At 43.5% G+C, this 12,489-nt stretch overlaps 1 protein-coding gene across 2 annotated transcripts in view; it reads left to right on the top strand.

The window, feature by feature from the left end:
- Window positions 1–2,726: 2,726 nt before the first annotated feature.
- PARP8 (poly(ADP-ribose) polymerase family member 8) overlaps window positions 2,727–12,489 on the top strand; it is a 204,734-nt gene continuing 194,971 nt past the window's right edge. For both annotated transcript variants that reach the window (XM_060761469.2, XM_060761468.2), the window contains exons 1-2: window positions 2,727–3,578; window positions 4,885–4,939. In XM_060761469.2, coding sequence (XP_060617452.1) covers window positions 3,488–3,578; window positions 4,885–4,939 — 146 coding nt within the window. In that variant the 5' untranslated portion in view covers window positions 2,727–3,487. The remainder of the gene's footprint in view (window positions 3,579–4,884; window positions 4,940–12,489) is intronic.

Below are 12,489 nucleotides of genomic sequence, written 5' to 3'. Positions count from 1 at the left end.
GGACAGCTTGTACCAGACTTACATAAATATTGCAATTTGGGGCTGTCAATCATGATGGGCTCCTAAACACAAACAACAGAACAAAAAACAAACAAACCCCAAACTGACCAATCTCCAGTAAGGGATATGGTGCCCTTAGTTTGCTTGCCTACTTATGGCAACCCCACTAATTTCACAGAGTTTTCTTAGGGAAGGAAAACACTGAGGTGAGTTGCTGTGAGTTTTTGGGGCTGTATGACCATGTCTCAGAAGCATTATCTCCTGATATTCCGCCCACATCTATGGCAGGCATTCTCAGGGGTAGGTGGAGTTTATATATCTGTGGAATGTCCAGGGTGGGAGAAAGAACCCTTGTCTGCTTGAGGTATGTGTGAATGTTGCAATTTGCCACCTTGATTTGCGTTTAATGGCCTGAAGTTTCGAGCTCTGGTTGGCTACTGCCTGGGAGAATCCTTTGTTGGGAGTTGTTAGCTGGCCCTGATTGATTCTTGCCAGGAATCAGGAGAGAATGTTTCTGGAACATGGCCATAAAGCCTGGAGAACTCTCAGCAACCCACTGATTCAGACTAGGAAAGCCTTTGACAACACATTGATCAACTCTGCGGTAGTTTTTGCTAGTTCCTTCATCTGAATGTCAACATGTGATATTTGTGGGCTGTCAACCTGTCCAAGTACTTACTGGGATTGACCCTTTCTAGATCTTTTCTTCTGTTGAGTGGAGTGAGGGGGGGGGGGGAGGAGATGGTCCTACTTACCCCAAAGGCTCCTGATCTGCTCTAATTATTCTGGTTATTACTTGGATGGGAGACAGACAGCACATACCATATTGCTACATTTCAGAGAATATAATAATATACTAATAATAGTAATAGCTTTATTTTTATACCCCGCCACCATCTCCCTTGGGGACTCAGGGCGGCTTACAAGGGACAAGCCCAAAATTACAGATAAAAACAGAAACAAAATAAAATCAATCAAATAAAATATAAAACAAACACCATCAAAAACAACATCATAAAACATTATGGCTGAGATAAAGGGAACATTGCTGAATTCAGGCTCAAAAGTACATTAATTCCTGACAGGAGCCCATGGAAGGTGCCGAAATTGAAAGAAACAAGGGCTGGGGAACTATTGCCGAAAGTGCTGAGGGCCAAAATAATGTGATGAGCTTTATTTTGTTTTCTGGTGAACTGCCTAATCAGTGGCACAATGGAGCATCCAGGTTTTTAGTTCCTTCCAAAAGGAGGACAAGGTGGGAGCCTGTCTGATCCCCCTAGGGAGGGAGGTCTAGAGCCTGGGGCCACTACTGAAAAGCCCTCTCCCTCATCACCACCAACCGTGCTTGAGACCATGGCGGAAGAGAGAGCAGAGCCTCCCCAGGTGAGTCTGTACTTGTTCATAGGGAACAGGCATGTAGCCGGGGGGGGGGGGGGGGGGCTTGAGGGGCTTCAGCCCCCCCCCCCCCCCGAAATTCTCATGGTGGTTCACGAAAAGGCCTTACTGGTGCATTATTTAAACTGTTATGTTTATTCATATCATGATCTGATCACCATACTCAATATATCCCATATGCATGGGAGTATTGGGGTAATGATACAAAAGGTTTGCTAGGGTAGACCCTCTTTCACTCAGACTCAGCTCCACCCCTGAAACCCCCCCTGAAAAAAACTCCCCCCCCCCCGAATCGAAATCCTGGCTACGGGCCTGATAGGGGAAGATGTGATCTCAAAGATTGGCAGGCCCTGAACTGTTCAGGGCTTCATAGGTTATCACCTGCACCTTGAGTTGGGACCTGAAACTTATTGGAAGCCAGTGGAGCTGTTTAAACAGGAGGTTTGACTGCTCCCTGTAACTAGCTCCTGTGAGCAATCTGGGCACAGATCTTTGGGCCAACTGGGCTGTCTTCAAAGGCAGCCTCATGTAGAGTGCGTTACTGTAGTCCAACCTGAAGGTAACTAGGGCATGGACAAAGTCAACCTTACTATTCCATGCTTCAGGAAAACTACTGGAATCCATGGGGTCATCACCATAATCTGCAGGTGACTGATCTTTGCCTTTAGTTCCCTTTCTCCTAAAGATGGTAGCCTCTAACTTCTGGATCATGGGGGGAAACCCTCCGGAGGGAGCCAGCCAGGCTAGGAGGCGGCTCCCTTCCTCCTCCGCCCGTGTCGAAGAGCCACAGTCCGTGGGTATGTGTGTGTCCCAGGATGCCAGCGATGAGACAATCCCGGTGCGGCGGCCTCTCTTTCCAAGGAAGGCGCTGGCCACGACCCTAGTCTGAGGCAAGACCTATGCTACATCAGGGGCTGGCCCTAATTCAGCAGGGGCACGGCCACAGTTGGAGGGAGGGGAGGGGAGGGGGCTCGAGAGAACACAAGAAACCAGGATGTATCGTGGCGACGCTACTTGCTATTCCCCCCCCCCCTCCTCTCCGAACCACGGGCAGCCTGCTTGGCCCTCCGCAAGGCCCCTCCGGAGGGAGCCAGCCAGGCTTGGAGGCGGCTCGCTTCCTCCTCCGCCCGCCCGTGTCGGAGAGCCACAGTCCGTGGGGCGGGTGTGTGTGCGTGTGTGTGGAGGTGCGTGTGGCTGGTCGGCGAGGGGAGGGGTTTGCGGCTTGGCGTCGCTGCAGAAGAGGCTCGGCCTCGGAGGGAGCCGCCGCTGCGTGCGCGCGTGGGGCCCGGAGGGAGGGAGAGAGGAAGGGAAGGGAAAGGAAAGGAAGGGAAGGGAAGGAGGCGCACACACAGAGAGAGAGAGAGAGAGAGAGAGAGAGAGACTGAAAGCCAGCGAGCCTCGCGCCGCCGCTTCCTTCGGGGCTGTTGTTCTCCTCCTCCTCCTCCTCCTCATCTCCCCAGCAGCAGCAGCAGCAGCCCCGAAGGCAAGGCAGGCAGAGCGGATGGGAAAGCTCCGTTTCCTCCGGCGGCGGCGTTAGGCTCCTGAGAAGCCCAGCGGCCCCAGCCTCCCGTCTCCTCCTCCTCCTCCTCCTCCTCCACTTGTTTCGGAGCTTCTGTTTTGCCCGGGAAGGGAGGGGGGAGGGAGGGAGAGGGGAAGGAACCATCATAACATCACATTAAGAATATCAACACAGCGCCCCGGAGCTCCACATCTGGGCATGCCAGAGCGAGCGGTCGGCCGGGCGGCTCTGAGGAAGCGCTTCCTCCTCCTCCTCCTCCTCCTCCCGCTTCATCTCCATCTCCACCACCACCACCACCATCTCCACCGCCTTGCTCCGCTCCTCGCCCCGCGTGCCGCCCGGGTTTCCATCTTTTAGCTGCCTCTCAACGCTGGCAGAGAAGGAAGCCGGCGAGCGAGACAGGGAGGGAGGAGGAGGAGGAGGAGGAAGAGGAGGAGGAAGAAGAGGCGAAGAGGAAGAAAGAGAAGAGGAAGAGGAAGAAGAAAAAGAAGAGAAAGGCAGTGGAAAGCCCAAAGCCTGCCCCCCCCCTTTTTGTTTTATTTTTATTTTTTTCCTCCCCCAGGGATTTAGTTCATGGGGATGTGTTCAAGGCAAGAGAGGATTCAGAAGGATATTGACATTGTGATCCAAGCGTGCAAGGCGGAAAAGGACTGCCTGTTTGCAGGTGAGCAGGGCAGCCTTGCCAGGCGGGTCTCTCCCAGGCTCCCTCCCTCCCAGGCCCACTTGGCCACAGGATGCCCCCCTGGCCTTGGTCTTGGTCTTGGTCTTGGGGGCGCCTCCCCCATCACCCCACATGTTGATTCCAGGAGGGCTGTGTTGCCATCATGTCTTCCTCTTCATTTTGGACGGTGTGTGCGTTTGCTGAGCGACAGTTGTGTATCACCCCATGGTGGATCCGAATAGCTGCTTCCAATGCTTCAAAACAGCCTTCCTCCCCACATCTACGCCTGGTGTGTGTGTGTGTGTATGTGTGTGTTTGCATCTCTCTCTCTGTGTGTGTGTGTGTGTGTGTGTGTGCCCAGCCCGACTTTTATATCTATCTATCTATCTATCTATCTATCTATCTATCTATCTATCTATCTATCTATCTATCTATGTAGCATAGTCCCAGGCCACTTTTGTGTCCAGCCCAGCTTCTAGATATCTATCTATCTAGATATAATATAAACACACACACACATATATACAGAGAGAGCATATATATTTATATATATAGTGCCCAGCCCTGCTTTTCTCCCCCCCCCCCCCCTCTCTCTATATATAAGCAGGGCTGAGCACAGAAGTAGTCTGGGACTATGCTAACTATGCTTTCCCCCCAATTCCATTGCATTTCGAGAGATATATTTTGCCTCCTTCTCTTACCAAGCCTTTTCTGTGCTCTCACCCTGTCTGCCTTTTGCTTTGTGGTTGTCCCCCCCCCCCCATTTTTGCCTGAATAATGTTTGCCCATTCTCCCTGTTTTCTCCCTCATGGCTGGAAAGAAAGACCCCTTTGCCAGGGGGGAACTTAACCAGTGTTTATCCTCTTACGCTCCAGCCTGCACTGTTGCCTTTTTGTGATCGGTTCCCATTGCTTGCCCCCCCCACCCCACCCCAACACACAAACAGACATCTCTCCTAATGTAACACTTCGATATTTTGCTGGCTGCTTCCCTCTGATCATTACTTTAAATGCTCGATTTGCCTTGAGCTGTCTGGCTCTTGACTGCCTGTTGCCTTGGCTGAGGATGGACATTTCTTCTGTTGCCATAGCACCAAGGCACTTGTTGCAAGGAGGGGGCAAGGGGGGGGATGATGCTGCTGTATTATTTCATCTTTGGCTGCTTTGTGACTGTTACTATTTCTGGTGCTCACATTTGTGGCAGAGTGGGAAGCAGGGCAAGGGCAAGGGTACACACACAGGTTCATGCAACCAAGCACAACATACACCAGGATGTTCATCAGTCTCAACATGGCTCTCTTATGTTTTAGATTTCAGATACGCCGATTCCACTTTCACCTTCACCTACGTGGGAGGATCCAAAAGGTATGACTATAAATAAAGATAGCTTTTTAGGTTTTGTTTCCACACTAGTGGTAAGTAAGGAATGTCAGCCTTCCTTCTGGTCCTTTCCTTTGAAGGTAGCAGTTGAACTACTTGATGCCTTGAGGCTTCTTTGGGAAGAAATATTGGCCTGGAACAGGTGGGGAGTGATGATTAGTCATCAGCACTTATTGATCAAGAGTTCTCTTCTTTCCTGCTTTGCCTTTGCTTGTTCTTCACTTGCCCCGGCTTGCAGACTTATTTTTGACAGGTGTAAAGGAGAAAAAAAGGGGGAAAGGAAGCCTGGAGAAAGAAAAAGGGGTTTTCACGGGTGAGACAAAAGTCAGGCAGAGCAGGCAGTGTTTGTAATACTTCACGACATCCATTTAAACAGCCCCATGACTGTTCAGCACAGTATAAAAAGATGACAAGTAGAAGTAAATATTGTTTTCACTTTCTGTTTTAATGCTGCAGATAGATAAAATAAAAAACCAATAAAATTTATGGTGCACAAAACAGTCACATCTGTAATAATGATAATGATAATAATAATGCAATCCCAGGCAACAGCAGGATTGACAAGAAGCAACTGGAAAAGCTTGCACGATATGAGGATTTAAAGATAGAATTGCAAAGACTCTGGCACAAGCCAGTAAAGGTGGTCCCAGTGGTGATCAGCACACTGAGTGCAGTGCCTAAAGAGCTTGGCCTGCACTTAAAAACAACCATTGCTGACAAAATTACCATCTGTCGGCTACTTGGATCTGCTCTCATTATTCGTCGATACCTCACAAAGTCCTGGACACTTGCGAAGTGTCTGACGTAATCAAAGCCAGCAGAGAGATCTTGTTTGCCGTGTATCAATCTTGTTATTTATCTAATAATAATAATAATAATAATGATAATAATAATAATAGGACCCTGGTGGCACAATGGGTTAAATCCTTGTGCCAGCAGGACTGCTGACCAAAAGGTCGGTGGTTTGAATCCAAGGAACTAGGTCCAGCTTCCCATGCAGGGACATGAGAGAAGCCTCCCACAGGATAGTAAAACATCCGGGCATCCCCTGGGCAATGTCCTTGTAGATGGTCAATTCTCGCACTCCAGAAGCAACTTGCAGTTTCCCAAGTCACGCCTGACATGAAAATAACAACAACTTTATTTGTATCCCGTCCTATCTCTGTGTGGGGACTCAAATATTGAACCAAGTAATTATGACAGAGAATTACATTATTCACAGTGTCTATGTACTGGGATAGCTCTAGAACTTGAATGTATACTTGAATGTATTTTTGCACGTCTAAATTGACAATAGCTTCTTTTAAAGTCATGCATAATCTGCCCAGTGAGATAGAAAAGCCACATTGTTAAAATGTCTAGAGACTTTCAAATTTTAGATAAATGAAGTTGCTTTTTTCTGGTGTGTTGTCTAACTAGAATTACATTGTGAACAGTTCTTAATAGTTTCAACCATTTATATTGATGAAAAAAACCAAATGTGTGTAGAAGGATTGCTGGAAAAACATTGTTGCTTCATGAGAAGGAGATTCCAGAAGATGATATGAAATATCGGTTCAACTACTTTCCCATCCATCAGGGAAACCATTTATGGACCTCAGCAGGGAGAAAAGGAGCAGAGAGGCTCATTTTAATTGGCAAAAGTGGCCCAAGGGGAAAAGGTTAAGCAACTCCCATGGTACTGCTCTGACTAGATTTATATCTCCAGTGGTTGTGCTTCTGGTTTTTTAAAACTATGAGACACAGATTATGCATATTCCAAGATCCTATCCATTCTGTTCTTGTGGTCCATATCTGGAAGGTGTTTATGGACTTTGAATAAAAAATGCAGAATTAAGTAACATCTAAATCCATTGTGTTTTCCCGATTCAGTTCATTCTGATGCACCCAATTGTGCAAAGGATGAGGGAATGCATGTTCTTAGAATGTAAGGTTTCAAAAGCATTTCTATGTGACCCATGAACCTACAGTTTAGCTTACTGCAAAACATACACACACACAACCCTCCCTTTCCTGGATCTGCAACCTAGGTGTGCTTATCTGGTGGTTGATAGCATTGTCTAAGATTTAGGATTGATGGACATACTGATTCCGAATGCGTGAATGCCACAATTTGACTTCCTACTAATTCACATTAGAGGTATTGTCATGACAATCAGGCTCAGGCTCTTGTGGCATTAACTGATGTGGCATCTTGTTTGAGGTGTGCTGAGGAGACCTCTGCTCCATTTCTCTCCATATGCAAAAAAAATCCCTTCCCTTGCTATATGTCAGAAACTGTTTGCTTCTCTCCTAGCATGGTACAGATCATATTTTCATGGATATGAGAAACTGTGGATAATAGTGAATTCTATTGAAAGGGAGGACTTCTGGCTCAAAAAGTCATATAATCATTCTAGATGATCTAGAACATTGTTTCTTAAACCGTGGGTCCTGATCCCAAATGGGGTCTTCTTAACTGTGTTGGGTTTATGAAAAATCTGGCCTAGTGGCTGTTTTAGACATTACATGAATCTGTTAACAACAAGATGCAATGTTTACAATGTGCTAGACCAGTGGTTCTCCACCTTCCAGTAAATGTTTGATTCTATACCTATATACCCGGGATCATGTAAAAAAAAAATGAAGTGGGAAGGGATCATGAGTAGAAAAAGTTTCAGTAGCCCTGATCTGAAAAATGCCTAGAGAGGACAAATTTTGTTGGATGTGGATCAGTGAAACTGAGACCACATGGATACAGGGTTGGTACTGTATTACGAATTGTGGGTTCATGGCACAGGCATTAGGATAGTGTGCCAGGGAACCACACATTAAAAATGGAAGAAGAGAAGGGCATGAAATCTTTGGTTCTCAAGAACTGGACACCAGTTTCCATCGTTCCTGAGTATTGTCAGGCTTTTTGGGGCTGGTGGAAGTTGGGAGTCCAACAACATCAGGAGGGCCACAGATCTCCCAGTCTGCCATAAATGCTACTTCAGTTGGTTTATCTAGTGTTAAGATGCTTCTGTTATCAGCAGTCACTTCGTGAAGGTCCAGTATTATTACTGTAATTGTCACTATCTGTGTTTTCTGCTTTTACTTTCCTTCTGACATTATTGACCACACTCATAAACATTAAAGTTATCAGTAAACCTGAAATTCTGGATAAGATTTAATGAATCTGATGAAGTGAAGTACACGACCCATGAAAATTCATAATAAATGTTTTAGCATAGATGTTGCCACAGGGCACTTTTTTTCTTTCACAGATCATCTTTTAGTGATTGCAGCTTTGGTACACAGTGTGCAAACAGTTTGTTGCATTGATCCTAAGTAACAGGAAGTTTATCTTCTTGTCATCTCTGGCTTTGTGCTTTAAAGACTAACAATGAGCATAAAATGTATTTGTAAAACTATCATTCTGTTTGATTTTGGATCATACACCACCCTAGACTTTCCCATACCTCTTTTTATTCTTGCAAGAATGGCGTGAGTTGCATTTTATTGAAGCCTCCAGGAGCACAAATCCATTTTTATAAGTCATAGGCTCCCTTACAATATACATCATTTTAAAAAGGCCTGATCATGTTTCAGATCCAAAAGTGGACATCTGCTCAATTCTGGATTTGTATTTTTGATTTTTTGGGGTGGCTTGCCAATGTATAGCTCCTGGAAAGCATTAAAGGCAGAAATTGCTCCCTAGACCCACCAAAAATGCACAACCTTGTCAAGTATTTTCTGATATGTTCTCATGAGGCTATTTTTTAAACCCATTTATATATAGATTTGGCTGAGGACTGAGCATATTCATCACTTGACGTCTACTGTGATGATTTGCATGTAGGAATGAGTCATTACAGGTTAATCATATATAGAATTGTTGTATCTTCCAAAGTCATTTCATATACAACATGTTGGAGTAGGTGTGCATGTTCTCCTGTGAGCCTTTTCAATGCTGAATAGTCACGAGATGAGACATCTAGGACTATGCCTTCCTATGTAAAGTGGTCTTGATGAACTGAGAATTGCCCAAATCCTGTTGAGCTGTGTAGATGTATCTGAGCTTGGATTTCCTGTATTCACACTCAGGATTTCAGTGTATGTATGCGTACAGAAGAATGAAAGAGGTGTTCAACTATTTTGGCCTAAATAGTAATATAATTCAGCCTCCTACTTTTTAGGGTGACCAGACATAATTTATATCATTGATGCAACTGTTTGAGAGGTGTTTTCCATCCTAAATGGTGCCCAAAATGATGTGCAGGAAAATCATGAAACTATACCCGTATTCAGACAAATGAAGCAACTCAGAGTGAAATAAAACATGGTTTTCCATTTCAGGCAGTCCTCGAGTTTATAGAAATCTGACTTACCTCCGATACCTAGTTAAGAACAGGGATAAGAAAACAGGAAGTGAGAGGAAATCTACCTCTAAGAGGCACCTTTAAGAGGGAAATTCACTCATGTAAGAGTTATCATGGGGAAAAGGTGTTTCCACTGAAGTTTTATCACCAATTCTTGTTTCCATGACAACCCATTTTTTTTTTCAAAATTCAATTGTGACAAGGATAGAAAATAAGGTGTACAGATAGCAAAACAAATGTTAGAGGGGTGTAAATTCATCCAAAACTAAAAACAAATGGCTGGAGTTACACTTAAAAATGTAACTGTGCCAACTTACAACTTAATTCATTTTAAGAACAAACCTACAGAACCAATGTTGTTTGTAACCAGGGGACTGACTATATAACATCAACAAGGTTTGCAAGAAAACTAGGCAAACTAGGAGAATTGTACAAACCAGAGGAAAAAAAAATGAAAGAGCATCAAAATCTTCCTAATGTGATTGGATCCTACAGTGTATGCTTTTTAAAATTAATTTTTTTAATTAAGAGAACTTCATGGCAAGATGCAAAGAAAAACACAAAAATCAAATGATAGCCGACAAATAGATTTGAATGTGCAATTGAATCTACAGTAACTTTACATTACACAACTGGCAATTTGTGGCTTTTATGTTTCTCTCTGTGTACGTGTGTGTGTGTGTGTGCATGCGTGTGTGTGAGAGAGAGCATGCTGAATGTGTGGGAGAAAATATATCCTAGATTTTGATTTAGATTGAAGGAGCTGTCCAAGGTTCCAAAGCTTAATTCAGATATAGATTTAGCACATGAGTACTTTCCTTTCAAAGTTAGGCTGAAACTTGGAATAGTTTTTTTGCCCTGGTGACATAGAAGCCATTTCCATTAAATATAAGCAAAACCAATTTCTCATATGTTTTCTTGTTGTTGTTGTTGTTGGGTTTTTTTTGGGGGGGAGGGGGTTGGTACATGTCCTTTTGCAGCTGTAAAGGCCTCTATGCTCCTGGCTTGTTGGGAATATCTAGGAACTAATTTGGAAACCATTCCATTTCAGGAAGACCTTAATATTACAGAAATTAAAGTGGAATATAAGAAATCAGCAAAACATTCGTTTCAGTAAATGTGTTCCAAGATCTTTGGCAGTTAGTTGGTCTCATATCAGCATGGTAGTAAATCCATTTTATGTTGAACTTTTTATGCAACTATCAATCGTGCTTAAACCCTTTTCCCAGAGTAAATTCAGACTAAAACCCTAAGCATATTCCTTGTCCCATCGACACTGAAGCAGGCAGCCACCACTGATATAGATTCCAATTGAAGATGTTCTGAATACAGTAATGATAATGACTTCTTATTAAATTAACTTTGCTGTATGGAAATAAGATTGAATATAAATTAGTTCTGTTGTTTTCTCAAATAAAAGCCTTTTAAAACTATTATTTAATTTCCAGCTGATATTTTCATTTGAATGAATGAAGTCCAAACATATGTGGGAAATGACTTATGAAACTTTAGCCCTGGGTTAAAGTTGCGTATACTGTTCCTTGAGTGTGCAGCCAATGAAATCAAATGGGATTACTTTTGAGCAGACCTATACTGAATTGCTATGGAGTTCTGTTGATGTTAATGTTCTAATTAGGTTTAACTCAACTGGATATGTGCTGGTATTTATGAATACCAATGGATATATGTCTTTGACATAAGTAATCTTTCTATCACTTTTTTGGAAAGAGTTATTTATTTTATTTATTTATCATATCAGGAAAGAACCAAGGAGATAGTTGTAATATATATTTTTAAAAACACAAATTTTAAAACTTAATATTATATTAAATGTCCTTTGACCAATAGCTGGTCACTTGGAGTACCTCTGGTGTTGCTATAAGAAGATCCTCCATTGTGCATGTGGAAGGGCTCAGACCGCATTGTAATAGGTGGTCTGTGGTTTGCTTTTCTCCACACTCACATGTTGTGGAATCCACTTTGTGCCCCCATTTCTTAAAGTGCATCTCATGGTGCCCAAGCACAGCCTGGTCAGTGCCTTCCAAGTCACCCAGTATTCTGTGTGCCCAGGGGGGAGTCTCTCATTTGCTATCAGCCATGGGTTGAGATATCAGGTTTTAGCCTGCCACTTTTGGACTCTTGCTTGCTGAGGTGTTCCTGTGAGTATCTTTGTAGATCTTGGAAAACTATTTCTTGATTTAAGGCATTGGCTGATATCCATGGGTTGAGGGAATAGGTCTTGGTCCATCCATTATTGGCTGCTACTTCCTGGTGGATGTCAGGTGGTGCGATACTGGCTAAACAGTATAATTTCTCCAGTGATGTAGGGTGCAGACAGTCTGTGATAATGTGGCATGTTTAATTAAGAGCCACATCCATTGTTTTAGCATGATGAGATGTGTTCCACACTGGGCATGCATACTCAGCAGCAGAGTAGCAAATCACAAGGGCAGATGTCTTCACTGTATCTGGTTGTGACCCCCAGGTTGTACCAGTCAGCTTTCATATGATATTGTTTCTAGCACTCACTTTTTGCTTGATATTCAAGGAGTGCTTCTTATAGGTCAGAGAACAGTCCAGGGTAAGCAACCAAAAGTGACTTGCAGTATGGAAAGAGTTTATCAAATGGAAAAGAAACAAGCTTTGCAATATGTGTTCAGATTTCATACAGCATTACAACTATATATTACAAACAGCATGTACAATTAAACCGATGAAGTTAATGGATTTGCCTTTCTCATCAATGGTTGTAAAGATGTTTTCTACAAATGACCAATAGCTTAAGGCAGAGACCAAATGACCTTTTCTGTGCCATGTTGATTTATTGTTAAGATTTCAAATGCACAGATGGGTATCAGTGATTTGGGATGACGATGATGGGTATTAATATAGTTAATGGCCAATGCTTACTGATGATGATTATTAGCCAGAATCTCATTCCTTGTACTTGTCATGGATAATGATTCTTTGCTTCAAATCAAGGACATACTTGGGCTGGCTCATGTTGATAACACTTTGCATTTACGTATCTGTTGTAGAGTGCTTTGAGCAATTCATATCTATTATCTTACTAATCTTTATATTATCACAGACCCATCCTTTTGCAGAGATTGAAAGGAGTCTGATGGATTAGCTTTCATGGGTCTGTGTAACAAATTCATGGCAGAGATTTGAGCTAGAAACTTCTCAGCT

This window comes from Anolis sagrei, chromosome 2, assembly GCF_037176765.1.
Source record: "Anolis sagrei isolate rAnoSag1 chromosome 2, rAnoSag1.mat, whole genome shotgun sequence".
Classification (NCBI taxonomy): Eukaryota; Metazoa; Chordata; class Lepidosauria; order Squamata; family Dactyloidae; genus Anolis; species Anolis sagrei.
Note: the sequence above shows the minus strand (reverse complement) of the source record. Positions and strands in the feature narration are given on the sequence as shown.